The sequence below is a fragment of the Euprymna scolopes genome, chromosome 42, assembly GCF_053919585.1.
Source record: "Euprymna scolopes isolate OS-2025 chromosome 42, ASM5391958v1, whole genome shotgun sequence".
NCBI classification, from domain to species: Eukaryota; Metazoa; Mollusca; class Cephalopoda; order Sepiida; family Sepiolidae; genus Euprymna; species Euprymna scolopes.
This window is the reverse complement of record NC_136523.1, coordinates 30,969,518-30,985,783: the sequence shown is the minus strand read 5'-3', so window position 1 is coordinate 30,985,783 and position 16,266 is coordinate 30,969,518. Positions and strand designations below refer to the sequence as shown.

General features: G+C 30.2%; 1 protein-coding gene across 41 annotated transcripts in view; it reads left to right on the top strand.

Annotated features, from left to right (window-relative positions):
* The window catches only part of LOC145266992 (coronin-2B-like), a 370,386-nt gene that overhangs the window by 280,142 nt on the left and 73,978 nt on the right, over window positions 1-16,266 (top strand). For all 41 annotated transcript variants that reach the window (XM_080122885.1, XM_080122872.1, XM_080122882.1 and 38 more), the window contains 4 exons: window positions 4,612-4,716; window positions 6,136-6,232; window positions 7,859-7,971; window positions 15,221-15,334. In XM_080122885.1, the coding sequence (XP_079979011.1) occupies window positions 4,612-4,716; window positions 6,136-6,232; window positions 7,859-7,971; window positions 15,221-15,334 (429 nt within the window). The remainder of the gene's footprint in view (window positions 1-4,611; window positions 4,717-6,135; window positions 6,233-7,858; window positions 7,972-15,220; window positions 15,335-16,266) is intronic.

The window sequence follows — 16,266 nt, the reverse complement described above, 5'->3', positions numbered from 1 at the left end:
TATTCTTGTCAAACTCAGGAATCTGCACAGAATTTCAAACAGAAACCTAATTATGGTAGCATGTTCTCTTTCTGTCAGCCACGACTGAGTAGACCTAGTATAGAATTTAACATGATATGAGAATCATTAATTATGAATAATATAGGTACTTGTACAGTTTAATCAAGGCATTAAAAAATGAACTATCTAAAAAAAGGTTATATTGTACATATCTGTTATGGAATGAAGTTCTCTGAAAAAAAAATTCACTTAATTTCACATTTAAATGAAAAAGTTTTTAAAAAGTCAAATATTAGAGTTCACACAGGTTTTAAAAATCCTTGAATTTTTATTTTTGCATTAAAAAATCCTTATTTTTATTATTACCTTGAAAGAAATCCTTGAAAATATGGAAAATGCCTTTAAAGGGTCTTGAAAATCGTACTCTTTATGTCCATAGTAATTGTCTGTATTTTTGAGATGAGGTGTTTTCATTGATTGAGATTGTCGGACTGACTTCCTCATCTTGGTTGTTATTGTCACAACGTTTATGTCCAGTAAAAATTTGTGTAGAAAATATTAAAAAATAAAATCGAAATAAATACTATTATTTTTAACGTATTAATAAAAAATACCATTAAAATATTTTTAAATGTTGAAAATAAAAATAGAAATACTTTTTTCTGAAATTGCATTGTATTATTATGGATACAAGAGTTACCTCCCTTTATCATAAACTACCTGATATTTTCTCTATAATAGCATCAGTGATAAAGAAACCTAATCCTTGTATCCACAATACGGGAAATTCAAAATTTAAAACTAAAGTGAGTATAGCATAGACTAACAATAGGGAACATAGCATTTACTCGTGCTTGAATTTTTAAGTGTGTGGGAAAATGTAAATATGATGGTGGGAGCCTTCTACCGCTCCAGAAGATATCTCACTACTGATGCAATTCTCTATCTATATAAAAGCCAAGTACGTCCAAGGATGGAATACTGCTGCCATATCTGGGCAGGATCTGCTAAAAACAGCCTATCCTGCCTTGACAGAGTACAAAATAGACTTCGTGGCTTAGTGGGGGATACCCTTTTCTCTACCCTGCAACCTCTCTCCCATAGAAGAGACGCTACGAGCCTATCCTTGTTTTATCGTTGTTTCCATGGCAGGTGCTCGTCTGAACTCCAATCTCTGGTCCCGCCTCGCCAATCTTTCACGAAAAACACCCATCTAGCTGAATCCACTGTCAAAAATTTTCCCCACTCTTTATCTGTGCCTAAATCAAAACGTAGATTCCATGAACAAAGCTTCTTTCTTAGAACTGCATGCCTGTGAAACTCTGTTCCGTCTGCCTGCTTCCCACCGGACTACAACCTGGATGTCTTCAAGTCCAACGTAAACAAATTCCTGATGAACCGCCCCCTTAAGTGAACATTTCATTAAATTTCCACACTAACGTACTGTACTTGCAATAACCCTTATCCCTGAGTGGCTTCCGGGCTTTGATTAGTGGTGACCACCATGTAAAAAAAAAGAAAAAAAGAATGATTGTCAACAGGCATATTGTTGTGTGCCTTAAAAAGCATTTGTTTTGAGCAAAATATGTGAAAGTGCCTTGAAATCGCATATGGTTAGCATTAAACATAAAATGAATGAAAACTAAATAGTTGACCAGTTTTGTTGTGCATTAAAAAACTTTACATTAATAACTGTGACATTTAAAATTACTTCATGAAATAAAGAGATAAATGAAAACGAATTTTCCTGCTGTTAATTATTAAGTTTTTTTGGTTTATTATATCATTGTTTATGTATCAAATTTTGTTTTGAAAACTGGAATTTTGTCTGGAGAAGGCCTTGAAAAACTGAAAAGTTCTTGGAAACGGACATTGAAAATCTGTACGAACCCAGAATGTGTCTTAGATAAAAACAGTTTTTTTAATATTTTATTTTAAATCTTTATCATTAGTAAGCGATTAAGTGCAGGGATTACGCAACAACAGAGCATTGTCAACTAAGGAAGAATTTATCAGAAATGTGTACACACTGTGATGATGTATAGATGTGAAATCTGGTTAGTGAAGACGTGTTGCATGAAAAGAAACGCTATGAGAATGATCTGATAGATGTTTAATGTGAGTGCTAAAGAGAGGCTTAGATTTGTATATATAACAAAATGCATATGAGAAAATCAGCAGCCGAAGTATAATTGACTATTGAAAATATTAGCAGTAGCAGCAGCTGTCGTAGCATATATACAAATTAAGAAAGTGTGGATGTGTTGATGTCACAGGAAAGAGGAAAGAAAGGCAGAAAAAAGGACAGCACGTGGTCAAGCAAGGGAAGCAAAGTGAGTGCAGAAAAAGATGGACGTGTGAACGAAGGCAAGAAAGCACTGGCTTTGGCCATCATAATGTGGTGGGGAAAGAGACTTTTAAAAAGCGCATGGTCTATGGCAGAGGATTGTTAATCATGCGTGTGTGCAAAAAGACTTTTGAAAGCTAATGAAATGTGTTATTTTGGAAAAACCACAAATAATTGCATTTCATTTGCACTTTTAAAATAATGCAGAGTCGGATTTTTATTTATTTATTTTTTTTTTTTTTTGTTCATTTGCAACAGTACCAGACAGTGTGTGGGTCTGAGTGTTTGAAATGTAACAACATGGTTCGAGTGTAACAGCCATGTTACATTTATAGCTAGATGTGTGCTGAACAGAAGATGTCAATGGTATGACCATGTTGGTAGAACAAATGAGAGTTCTTGGGTTAATAGAAAAAAGGGATAAATAAAAACCTGGTCAGAGATAGGTTTGTTTGGAAGTCAATTTTTAAAAGTTGTCAAACACATACCGGCATTTAAACCGGATGTTAAATGAATATAATGTTTTTGTTTTGTTTTTGTTTTTTTTTTGCTTTTTAGGATTCAATATTTTTTATTTTTATCTAGAATTCTCCTTATATTGAAAACAAGGTACTTGTGCATTTATGTTACTACGTTAAAATAATGTTATTATTTAGAAAGACAGTCTTAACATGAGGAGGGGAGGGTGTCGTATAACTATTCTGTACTTTCACCAAGCAACTTAAGAAACAAAAATATCATAAAAATTGATTATTAAAAAAAAATAACGCGGTAACATAGATGCATAAGCACCAAAAACGAAAATAAAGAAAAATTTGTATGATGTATGTACCCGTCATAAAATGAAAATATTATGTTCTAAAAATCATGGAAAGTAGTTTTAAGTGAGAAAATCAAATTTTATAAGCATCCGAGGAATTACTGTTTCGCTTGCCATTTTGAAAAAAAAATCTCAAGAAATAAAGGGAGATAGCTCAACAATAATTCATACCAGATTTATGTTGTAATACCTACAAATTCCAATTAATCACTTACAAATGTTTTTCTAGCGCTTCTACAGAATTGGGACAAGATTTTGTAGTCAATAAACAGTTTTCATATGAAAAAAAAATGGTTTCAACTGATTTTTTTGTCAATTCTAATAAATTACAATGGTAACTTCCAAATTATGCAGTCGAAATTACCTGAATATTACTGAATTATTAGAAAACAACTTTAATCATGTTAGCAGGTGAAAATTTTCGGCCATTTTGTTTAAATCAAAACGGAAAATTACCTTCCTTTTGAACTCTCCTGTATCTTACGATCGTTTTCATCAAATTCTATTTTTTATTTTGCTTTAATAAATAATTTTCTACCTTATCGATTTTCGTAATTTTGGGATATAATCATCTTAAAAATATGAGGAATACGTAGATACGATTGTTTTCCTGTGAAATTCAGCATTACGATGTCCGAAATTTTGTCCTAATAGTGTAGAAGCGCCATTTTTCTTTATAAAAATAATCTACTTGATAAATTTACGTAATTTTTGGAATATGATATTTCCATTTCGTCATAGGTGCATACATTGTACATATTTTTTTTATTTTGTTTTTATTAATATATAGGAAAAATTCTGGATGAGAAGCAGTTCTTGGTTTGCGCATTTTTCATAAATCATCTTTTTAATTAAACCGGCAGGTTACCCGACATTGCCTGGTTATAAAATATGTTTAAATATGATTATTTAATTCATGCATGTTTCGTATTTATTATTACAGTGAATTCTATGTTGATCATTATATTGTACCCAATATATAGTAGTGATTTCAAATTTTTTTTTTTTTTTTTTTTTAAGATTATGACTTGGGTGACATCATCTAGAATGGAAACCATTAGCTCTAGCTGTATTCACCAACATTTGAGCTAACGAAACCTGCATACCAAAACTTGGCAAATTAACATATTTAAACGTATAAAAGTATGTTTGCGCATGCAGAAAGGATTTTGATCTCTTAGCAGCTATTTTCTGGCTAAAAACCAAATCGATTTTGTTCCACAGATCCAAGTACCTCAAATATCAAGTCTCAAGTTTATAGACCAAAAATTGACAGAGTAGTTTGGTAGAAACCATTCTGCAAACAAACAAGGTCACGCTTATAATATATAGAAATTTAGATTTTTTTCATGAATAAAAACTTACACAAAGTCTTTGCATTGTTTAAATGGTTGTCTTTTATTGTTGTTTTTCTATTCAATTTGTATTTTCTTTATTTTTTTAGCGAAACATGTCTAGATCGATGCGGATGGAAGTCGTTGATTTTTCCAGTGGAATATTGTTTCCATTTTATGATCACGACACGAAAGTCATCTTTCTTGCTGGCAAGGTGCGTAAATTTTTTTTTTTTTGCATATTTATTTTTTTTAGCCATCTTTTATAAACAAAAATGAGTTTTTAAATTTTGTTTTAGATCAGAATTATGTCTTGTGATCTGTTGACTCTCTCACTGACCCTTTCGGACCGCTGGCTCTCTCTCACTGACCTTTTGCTACTGACTGACTACCACTGACCTTTTGGACCACTGGCTCTCTACCACTGATCCTTTGGACTGCTGGATCTCTACCACTGATCCTTTGGACTGCTGGCTCTCTACCACTGACCCTTTGGACTGCTAGATCTCTACCACTGATCCTTTGGACTGCTGGATCTCTACCACTGATCCTTTGGACTGCTGGATCTCTAACACTGATCCTTTGGACTGCTGGATCTCTACCACTGATCCTTTGGACTGCTGGATCTCTACCACTGATCCTTTGAACTGCTGGATCTCTACCATTGACCCTTTGGACCGCTGGATCTCTAACACTAACCCTTTGGATTACTGGTTGTCTTACTGGCCTTTTCGGCCCAACCTGCCGATACTCCTCCTGGCCTTATCAGCCCGTCAACTCTTCCTCCGACCTTGCTGACTCTGATATACTTGAATGCCTTGATAGTTTATGAAATAACTTATTGATAACAAAAATTATTTTGATCAAAGTGAATTATACTAGCAACTGAACAGAATGAGTTTAGCATAACACTACTCTTGACATCACTCAAACCGTTAACAATCACATTGTTTTTGGCTTTTTTTTCAATTTGACTTTATTCCAAAATTACACTATACAGAATAAGGAAATGCAGTGCAGGATAGGTATATCCTCATCAGTATTTAACCAGTTTTGCAAGATTGGAGTGCAAAAAGTTCACCCTCAGATCTAAATTAAGATTTTATAACAGCAACGTTTTGTCCACACTGCTATATGCATATGAAATTGGCATCTTAAAATCAGCCAAGAGAAGAAATTAGGTACGTTTGATTCTAAGTACTAGGGAAAGATTCTAGGGATCAAATGGAATGATCAAATTACTAACCAAGAAGTCAGAGATCACACAAACCAACAGGTAGTATCGTCAATAATCTGCAAACAACGTCTACGTTAGCTCAAACATACCCTAAGATTGTCCCCAGAGAGAATTGCCAACTAAGTGTTCTAATGGACTCCTGATGGGAAAAAAAGAGGAAGACCAAAAATAAACTAAAAGCAAACGATCGAGAGATTTGATTGCAACGAAAATAAACTGGAAGATCACTGTGTATCTGACTTCAGATCAAAAACAATGGTGTTCTTGAACTGCCTCATGCGTTGCAAGATGCAGTTGTTTCTAAGTCAGAATTAAATGCTTTCTGTTAACAATTTATTGTTTCTGTGTCAGTATGGTTTTTTTGTGTTACTTTCTGTTTCCTTGTTTTTATCTCCAGGGAGATGGCAATATTCGGTACTATGAATTGGTTGGAGAAGCTCCCTACTGCCATTATCTCAACCAATATCAATCCTCTTCACCTCAAAGAAGCCTCGGTGAGTATCGCCATCTTTCATGTTTCTTCATCATCGTTGGTTTATAAAATATAGGTTAGTTTTTACTAAAACAGTTTCTTTTCAACTTCTGTTTTCTGTACTTTCTGTATAGCAGAAGTCTTGCTGGTGTATACAGAGAAAAAATCCCTTCTGGTTAATATTTATTTAAATGTTAGTTTAATTTTAAAACTATACATAAAAATATTAGTCTTTACTTTGAAATGCTTTTACGGCGCTTCTACAGAATTGGGACAAGATTTTGTAGTCAATAAATGGAGTTTTCAGATAAAAAAAAAACAATGGTTTCAACCGTTTTTTTTGGGGGGGGGTCAATTCTAATAAATTACAATGGTAGCTTCCAAATTATGCAGTCGAAATTACCTGAATTTTACTGAATTATTAAACAAAACAACTTGAATCGTCTTAGCAGGTAAAAATTTTCCGCTATCCTGTTTAAATGGAAAATTACCTCTCTTTTGAACTCTCCTGTGTTTTATGATCATTTTCATCAAATTCTATTTTTTATTTTCTTTAATAAATAATTTTCTACCTATCGATTTTCGTAATTTTGGGATATAATCATCTTAAAAATACGAGGAATACGTAGATACTGTTGTTTTCACATGAAATTCAGTATTACGATTTCCAAAATTTTTCTCAATAGTGTAGAAGTGCCATTTTTTTCTTTTCCTTTTTTTTTTTTTAATTTGGAATGGTTTTACTTTTAAGAAAATGTTATAATCAAAATGTTTGTTTTAGTCTTTACTTTGAATATATATATATATATATATATATATATATATATATATATTTAGAATGGGTTAATATAGTAAAAAATATATTTTAAAAGTTTACGTAAAAAATAGTCTTTACTTTGAAATTAAAAATTATATGTTATAAATTTAAAATTATATATAAAAAATCATTTTTTTATTTTTCAATCCTTATTAATATATATATATATATATATATATATATATAAGAGAGGGGGGGATCTGTTAGTCATCCTTTTTCCTTTCTAAACTCTTACTTTTGCTTTGTATCTCTTTATAGTTAGTTAAATTTATCTCCCCTGAAAATTAATCAGTAAATATCTTAAGAAAGGTTTAATAATTATCTTTTTTATTTTTAAGTAAATCATGTCACTTAATTACTTTTAATATTAGCCAAACTATTGCTTGTATATGGAGAAAAATAAGACGATAAAATTACAAATGAATAACATTAATTTATTATAAACTTGTTAAGAAAATGTCAAGCAAATTATGCATACAAACAAGCGGTCTTTAGGCCATATATTGTCCATGCAATATATACATTTTTCAAAATACTAGGTTGTATCATTGATTTAAGTAACAGCAATTGGACCTAGAAATTCATTCCCATTCGTCTGTTTGTTTGTTGGCACTTTTCTCAATAATTATCCCTAGTATTTTTTGGAAATTTTGCACAAACATTAGTCATGGTGAAAGTAAATTTTTGCCCAGGCAGATTTTCCGGGATAGCTCTGGTTTCTTTTTTCTATAGGGGTAAAATTGCCCTCAAAATCATTTGTCAGTTCATTTGTTCACACTTGGATTTTTTTTTTTTTTTTTAATTTTCTTTTTCTCTTTTTTTTTTTTCAAGGGTTCATGCCAAAACGAGGCTGTGACGCTAAGCGCTGTGAAATTGTTCGCTTCTACAAGCTCCACACTGCCAAAGACATCGTAGAACCCATTTCGATGATCGTCCCGCGAAAGGTAAGACTACACTATTTAACCCTTTAACGCTTAGAAGGACCGTATGGTTTTCTTTCAAAACTAGTGAATGCGTTGCAGAGGGCGTTGATGCTATTTAGAATGCATCTCATATGTGTTGTGGCGTCGTTTGATACAACACAACTGGTCACACACGCTTCTGTCAGCTGCAGTGAGTGTGCGTGCGTTTGTACGTTACTTACCTAACTATAAAAATGTACACATTTAGACCATGATATTGCTAACCAAGGGGAGATAACTATTTTAATACATTGCATATGATAGATATGTTCTTGCAGAAGGCACTGACACCTGTATTTTTCAGTTAACTCATTTGGTTCTGTTTCATATTTTTGTGTCATATGATGGGTAGGAGCATACAGTTCTGTTTCATATTATTGTTATTTATAAAACTTTTAGTAAAAATTGTGTTCAGGTTGTTTCTTACACCTTTTGAATTGCAAAAAAAATTGCAAAAATTTTTTATTTTTAAGTTTCTCAAAAATAATTTGGACGTTAAAGGTTTACTGTATTTATATAATTATTTGTAGTCGCTGTGCTTTGTTCTACTTCAGTCGAAATGATGGGGAGGGGTTCTTTTTTTTACACAGGAGGAGGCTATTTGAGGATAAGGATTAATGAGTGTACAGTAGTCAATGGGACAATATCGGAGTAATCATTAGTAATGGACATTTGGTAAATTGGATTACTTAAGGGGACGATTCATCAAGAATTTGTTTAGGTTAAACTTGAAGATGACTAAATTGTAGTCAGCTAGAAAGCAGGCAAATAGTAGAGAGTTCTACATGCATGCAGTTCTAAGAAAGAGGCTTCGTTCATATAATTTAGGTTTAGGTACAGATAAAGAGTGGGAGAAATTATTGATAGTAGTTTTAGCTAGACGAGTGTTTTTCGTGAAAGTTTGGCAAGAGGGGGTCACACATTGTGTTTAAATGTGTGTTACTGTTTATAAGTTAAAAAGTTCATAAGTTAAAAAAAAAAGCACCCCTCTCCAACATGATTGTTCGGGCGAATTGACTTCTTTTTTTCATTTCGTTAGTCTTATTTAAGAGATAAATTTGCATCAAAATTACCAAAATGTGAATAAATTCAAAAAAGTTTTGTTAGTCTTATTTAAGAGATAAATTTGCATCAAAATTTCCAAAATGTGAATAAATTCAAAAAAGTTTTGTTAGTCTTATTTAAGAGATAAATTTGCATCAAAATTTCCAAAATGTGAATAAATTCAAAAAGGTTTTGTTAGTCTTATTTAAGAGATAAATTTGCATCAAAATTTCCAAAATGTGAATAAATTCAAAAAAGTTTTGTTAGTCTTATTTAAGAGATAAATTTGCATCAAAATTTCCAAAATGTGAATAAATTCAAAAAAGTTTTGTTAGTCTTATTTAAGAGATAAATTTGCATCAAAATTTCCAAAATGTGAATAAATTCAAAAAAGTTTTGTAAGTCTTATTTAAGAGATAAATTTGCATCAAAATTTCCAAAATGTGAATAAATTCAAAAAAGTTTTGTTAGTCTTATTTAAGAGATAAATTTGCATCAAAATTTCCAAAATGTGAATAAATTCAAAAAAGTTTTGTTAGTCTTATTTAAGAGATAAATTTGCATCAAAATTTCCAAAATGTGAATAAATTCAAAAAAGTTTTGTTAGTCTTATTTAAGAGATAAATTTGCATCAAAATTTCCAAAATGTGAATAAATTCAAAAAATTTTTGTTAGTCTTATTTAAGAGATAAATTTGCATCAAAATTTCCAAAATGTGAATAAATTCAAAAAAGTTTTGTTAGTCTTATTTAAGAGATAAATTTGCATCAAAATTTCCAAAATGTGAATAAATTCAAAAAAGTTTTGTTAGTCTTATTTAAGAGATAAATTTGCATCAAAATTTCCAAAATGTAAATAAATTAAAAAAAGTTTTGTTAGTCTTATTTAAGAGATAAATTTGCATCAAAATTTCCAAAATGTGAATAAATTCAAAAAAGTTTTGTTAGTCTTATTTAAGAGATAAATTTGCATCAAAATTTCCAAAATGTGAATAAATTCAAAAAAGTTTTGTTAGTCTTATTTAAGAGATAAATTTGCATCAAAATTTCCAAAATGTGAATAAATTCAAAAAAGTTTTGTTAGTCTTATTTAAGAGATAAATTTGCATCAAAATTTCCAAAATGTGAATAAATTAAAAAAAGTTTTGTTAGTCTTATTTAAGAGATAAATTTGCATCAAAATTTCCAAAATGTGAATAAATTCAAAAAAGTTTTGTTAGTCTTATTTAAGAGATAAATTTGCATCAAAATTTCCAAAATGTGAATAAATTCAAAAAATTTTTGTTAGTCTTATTTAAGAGATAAATTTGCATCAAAATTTCCAAAATGTGAATAAATTCAAAAAAGTTTTGTTAGTCTTATTTAAGAGATAAATTTGCATCAAAATTTCCAAAATGTGAATAAATTCAAAAAAGTTTTGTTAGTCTTATTTAAGAGATAAATTTGCATCAAAATTACCAAAATGTGAATAAATTCAAAAAATTTTTGTTAGTCTTATTTAAGAGATAAATTTGCATCAAAATTTCCAAAATGTGAATAAATTCAAAAAAGTTTTGTTAGTCTTATTTAAGAGATAAATTTGCATCAAAATTACCAAAATGTGAATAAATTCAAAAAAGTTTTGTTAGTCTTATTTAAGAGATAAATTTGCATCAAAATTACCAAAATGTGAATAAATTCAAAAAATTTTTGTTAGTCTTATTTAAGAGATAAATTTGCATCAAAATTACCAAAATGTGAATAAATTCAAAAAAATTTTGTTAGTCTTATTTAAGAGATAAATTTGCATCAAAATTTCCAAAATGTGAATAAATTCAAAAAAATTTTGTTAGTCTTATTTAAGAGATAAATTTGCATCAAAATTTCCAAAATGTGAATAAATTCAAAAAATTTTTGTTAGTCTTATTTAAGAGATAAATTTGCATCAAAATTACCAAAATGTGAATAAATGCAAAAAATTTTTGTTAGTCTTATTTAAGAGATAAATTTGCATCAAAATTTCCAAAATGTGAATAAATTCAAAAAAGTTTTGTTAGTCTTATTTAAGAGATAAATTTGCATCAAAATTTCCAAAATGTGAATAAATTCAAAAAAGGTTTGTTAGTCTTATTTAAGAGATAAATTTGCATCAACATTACCAAAATGTGAATAAATTCAAAAAAAAATTGTTAGTCTTATTTAAGAGATAAATTTGCATCAAAATTACCAAAATGTGAATAAATTCAAAAAAATTTTGTTAGTCTTATTTAAGAGATAAATTTGCATCAAAATTACCAAAATGTGAATAAATTCAAAAAATTTTTGTTAGTCTTATTTAAGAGATAAATTTGCATCAAAATTACCAAAATGTGAATAAATTCAAAAAAATTTTGTTAGTCTTATTTAAGAGATAAATTTGCATCAAAATTACCAAAATGTGAATAAATTCAAAAAATTTTTGTTAGTCTTATTTAAGAGATAAATTTGCATCAAAATTTCCAAAATGTGAATAAATTCAAAAAATTTTTGTTAGTTTTATTTAAGAGATAAATTTGCATCAAAATTACCAAAATGTGAATAAATGCAAAAAATTTTTGTTAGTCTTATTTAAGAGATAAATTTGCATCAAAATTACCAAAATGTGAATAAATTCAAAAAAGTTTTGTTAGTCTTATTTAAGAGATAAATTTGCATCAAAATTACCAAAATGTGAATAAATGCAAAAAATTTTTGTTAGTCTTATTTAAGAGATAAATTTGCATCAAAATTACCAAAATGTGAATAAATTCAAAAAAAATTTGTTAGTCTTATTTAAGAGATAAATTTGCATCAAAATTTCCAAAATGTGAATAAATGCAAAAAATTTTTGTCATTTATTATTCACCTTTTTAGTTTCAAGTATTTAAATAGCCAACTTTGCAAAGCACACACACACACACAAGTATTTAAATAGCCAACTTTGCAAAGCACACACACACACAAAATATATTATCAAAGAGTAAATCTTTAACAAAGCAAAACTTATCAAGATAAAAGCTCAACACTATTAAGAGGAGCAAATAATAATATTAAATGAAAGATGAGGAATAAAAGTTATATATATAACTTTATTATATATATAACAATAAAGAAAACTTAAGGAGAAATTTAAGAAAAAACCTTGTTCGACCATGGCATTTTGAAGCTAAATTCTTTTTCTCTGAAGAGAATAAGAGCCAGAATTGTATAAAATGCAAATGTAGAAAAAAACTGGCTTAATGACATTTAGAAATGAAATGAGAATGAAGGAATAGGATAACATGGTAAAAAGTAATTAAGCAAAGGCACAACGTACAAGGGTAAATCAGAAGGGTAGTATATGTGTTGGTAATATTTAAAAAAATATATGTCATGATGAAATAATTAGGATCATTAAAGAAGAGCCAATATTAACAGAAGAAAGGAAAAAATAGGGGAGATATAGAAGAAAGTAATCATAATCAAGTTATATTTAATGTTTATTACTCATCTTTTATTTAATATATATATATATATATATATATATATATATATTTCCAATTTCTGTTATTCTCTGAATCAAATTTTCAAGACCATGCAGATGTTCATATTTGTGTTTAAATGTGTTTCATTTCATGTGTTATATCTCCCCTTTTTGGTTTTTATACATAAAGTAAATTTCACAGTGTATAAGGATTATTTTATACTGGAGATATTCATAATCGTACCCTATTTCCAAAAAAGGGGGAGATATAACATATGAGAGGTATTTGGAATCAAGTCTCCTGTTGCTGTTATTTTAGATTATTTGAAACCATACCATAGCAGCAAGTTTTAGTTTCCTCTCCATCAGAACCAGAGGTTTTGGAGAAATATCATATATATATATATATATATGTATGAGCGTGACTCAGAGGCTAAAGAATGAGAGTGGAGAGTTGTATGTTTTGGTTTCAATTCTAGCTGATGGCACCTAAGTCATATATATATATATATATTTACTTTTGATCTCGCTACTATATATTAGGTTCAATATAATAATCAATAGATAATTGTCTTTATAATAATAAATATGTAATCTGCATGAATTAAAATATCATATTTAAGCGTATCTTACGACCTGGCAATGCCATGCGGCCTGCTAATATTTCATATATGTATATATAATAAATATATATATATATATATATATATATATATATATATATATATATATATATATATATACAGTGATGATCATATTTATTGGCACGGTAAAATAAAAGTTAAATTTTGTCTAATAAATTCTAAAAAAGGGATTAAATTAAAGAAAATAACAAAGTATATTATGTATTTTTAACTGGCCTTTCCGATGCAGTAATCGGATTTTAGAAAAAATAAATAACAAAGGAACAACAAACATAATTGCAAAAAACCCTTGTTCAAAATTATTGGCACGGCTTTGTTTTTCTTTTAGTATCAGTATAATATCAATCAATTTCCGGTTTACGTGCTTTCTGAACTTTTTTATAGCCATATTATGCTTGTTTAACGCTAATTCAGTGAATAATTTTTTTCAGATAATTTTTAGATAGCGATTTATTTAAACTATTATAAGTGACTAAATTATAATTTTCAATCACCATGGTTAAAACTAAGGAACACAGCGAAGACGTCAGGAAGCTTGTTGTAGCATGCCATACCAATGGGGAGGGCTATGATAAGATTTCAAAGAAGCTAAACCTTCCCAAATCCACTGTTAGAGCCATAATAAACAAGTTCAAATCGCAAGGCCACGTTATGAGTTTAGAGGGTAGAGGGAGAAAAAGGATTCTTTCCCCAAGAGATGAACGGAAAATTGTTCGACAAGTAAAACAAAACCCAAGGATCTCTGTTGGGGAGATTGTTGATGAACAGAGCACCTCTGGAGTGAATGTATCTCGACATACAGTTGGTAGAGTTTTGAAGAGAGCTGGTTTAAAAGCATGTCATCCAAGAAAGACTCCCTTATTGAAGCCTATGCACCTGAAAGCAAGGCTAGCCTTTGCAAAACGTCATATTGATAAAGATGTTGCATTCTGGAAACGTGTTCTATGGACTGACGAAACGAAAATAGAGTTATTTGGCCATAATAAAGTGTCTTATATTTACAGAAAATCTGGCGAAGCTTTCCTGCCTAAGAACACCATACCCACAGTGAAGCACGGTGGAGGCAGTTTGATGTTTTGGGGATCCTTTGCTGCCTCTGGACCGGGGCGACTTGTTAAGGTCACAGGTAGCATAAAAAAGGAAGATTATGTTAAAATATTGGATGAAAACCTGAAAGACTCTGCTAAAGAGCTCTCACTTGGTCGTCGTTGGTGGTTCATGCAAGATAATGACCCAAAGCATTCGGCTAAACTGACTAAGAAATGGCTTGAGGACAATCATATTAATGTTTTGGAGTGGCCATCACAAAGCCCAGACCTTAATCCAATTGAAAATTTATGGAGAACATTAAAATTGAGGGTAATGCAAAGGAAGCCTAAGAATCTTATTCAATTGGAGGATTATTGTCAGGAAGAGTGGGCTAAAATTACTACTGAAGAGTGCAACAACTTGGTTGTAAACTATGAAAAGCGACTGAGGAAGGTAATCAAGGCCAAAGGCTATACAATTGATTATTAAATAAATCGTGCCAATAATTTTGAACAAGGGTTTTTTGCAATTATGTTTGTTGTTCCTTTGTTATTTATTTTTTCTAAAATCCGATTGCTGCATCGGAAAGGCCAGTTAAAAATACATAATATACTTTGTTATTTTCTTTAATTTAATCCTTTTTTAGAATTTATTAGACAAAATTTAACTTTTATTTTACCGTGCCAATAAATATGATCATCACTGTATATATATATATTCTGAAAATTCAATTTTGCAAACTGAATAATTCTGTAAAGTGAGTAGAAATATTAATACTAATATTTATAGGACAACACTATCCAGATGAAAAAGCTTAATATTCGATATAGAGCATTGATATTAGAAAATCTTATATACATACATACATGCATGCATGCATACACACACATATATATATATATATATATATTTATAGTTCAGATTGATTAGAGTAGAAATCAATTCTGAAGCAAAGATAAAGCTCAATATTTAAACATTACAATAGAGCTATTAATTATTTTGTAAATAAAATTTTGATTACAATTTTTTTTTTTTTTTTTTTTTTTTTTCTGCAGTCTGAGCAATTCCAGGTTGACATTTTCCCGGCCACAGCAAGTTGTGTTCCATCTTTGTCGGCAGATGAGTGGGTCAGCGGCCAAAACCGCGATCCTATCCTCATCTCATTGCAGGTCAGTGCATCTCCTTATACTCACTGGGGCCAATGACTGTTCCCCATGCCATATTAGGTTTAACCAACCATGTTTTTGTATGCGGAATTAATTTTACCCATTCTGGGACGAGTAATATTGAAATCAAAAGCTGAGACTTCGATAATATCCTAATTTGACCAAGAAAAATAAAGATATGTAGATGAAAAGTAAACTCGCCACCATTCTTAACTATATATAATTTTGAAAATAGCAACCAAGACGAGAATATTCGTATTATCTGGATTCTTCGGACTACTGTTCTCATCCTGAGAGTTATTTTCACAATGTTTCGGCTAATGTAACTTCCAAACTTCTTCAGGTGTATCTTATTAAACCCTGGAATCTGCACAGAATTTCAAATGGAATACTTTATTTAATCCCTGGAGATAACATGCTCTCATTCCGTCAGACATTACTGAGTAGAAGTCCTAAGTAATTCATAATTCTATTTTGCAATGAGGTTTCATTGACTCTTCAACCTCCATAAGAGTCCTTGGCAAGGACCTGTGACATCTAAAATATACATCTCACCTGTCTGTTTATATGTATGTATATATGTATGTTTGTATGTCTGCTAAATCTTTCGACACATGCAGTGAATTTTCACGAGATCAATATCGTTTTGAAGCTTGACCTTTCGGATGACAAATATCGAAAAATTGGCTAAAAACATTAATTCCTTCACTCTCAACTGGGCCTTTTTCTACAGGGAGGGGTCGCATTATTCGTCAATATTTTCGAAAGTCATCCCCTCTTTTCGATTGACTAGCCTTAATTTAAACCGTTGCCACTTCCAGTTTGGTGATGAACGCAATGACAAAGACATCACGTTTTTTTTGGGGGGGTGGGAGGTCACATTCTTTTCCTCCTTCCCGGTATGGGTTCGAGCCTGCCTGCCTGCCTACTACCAC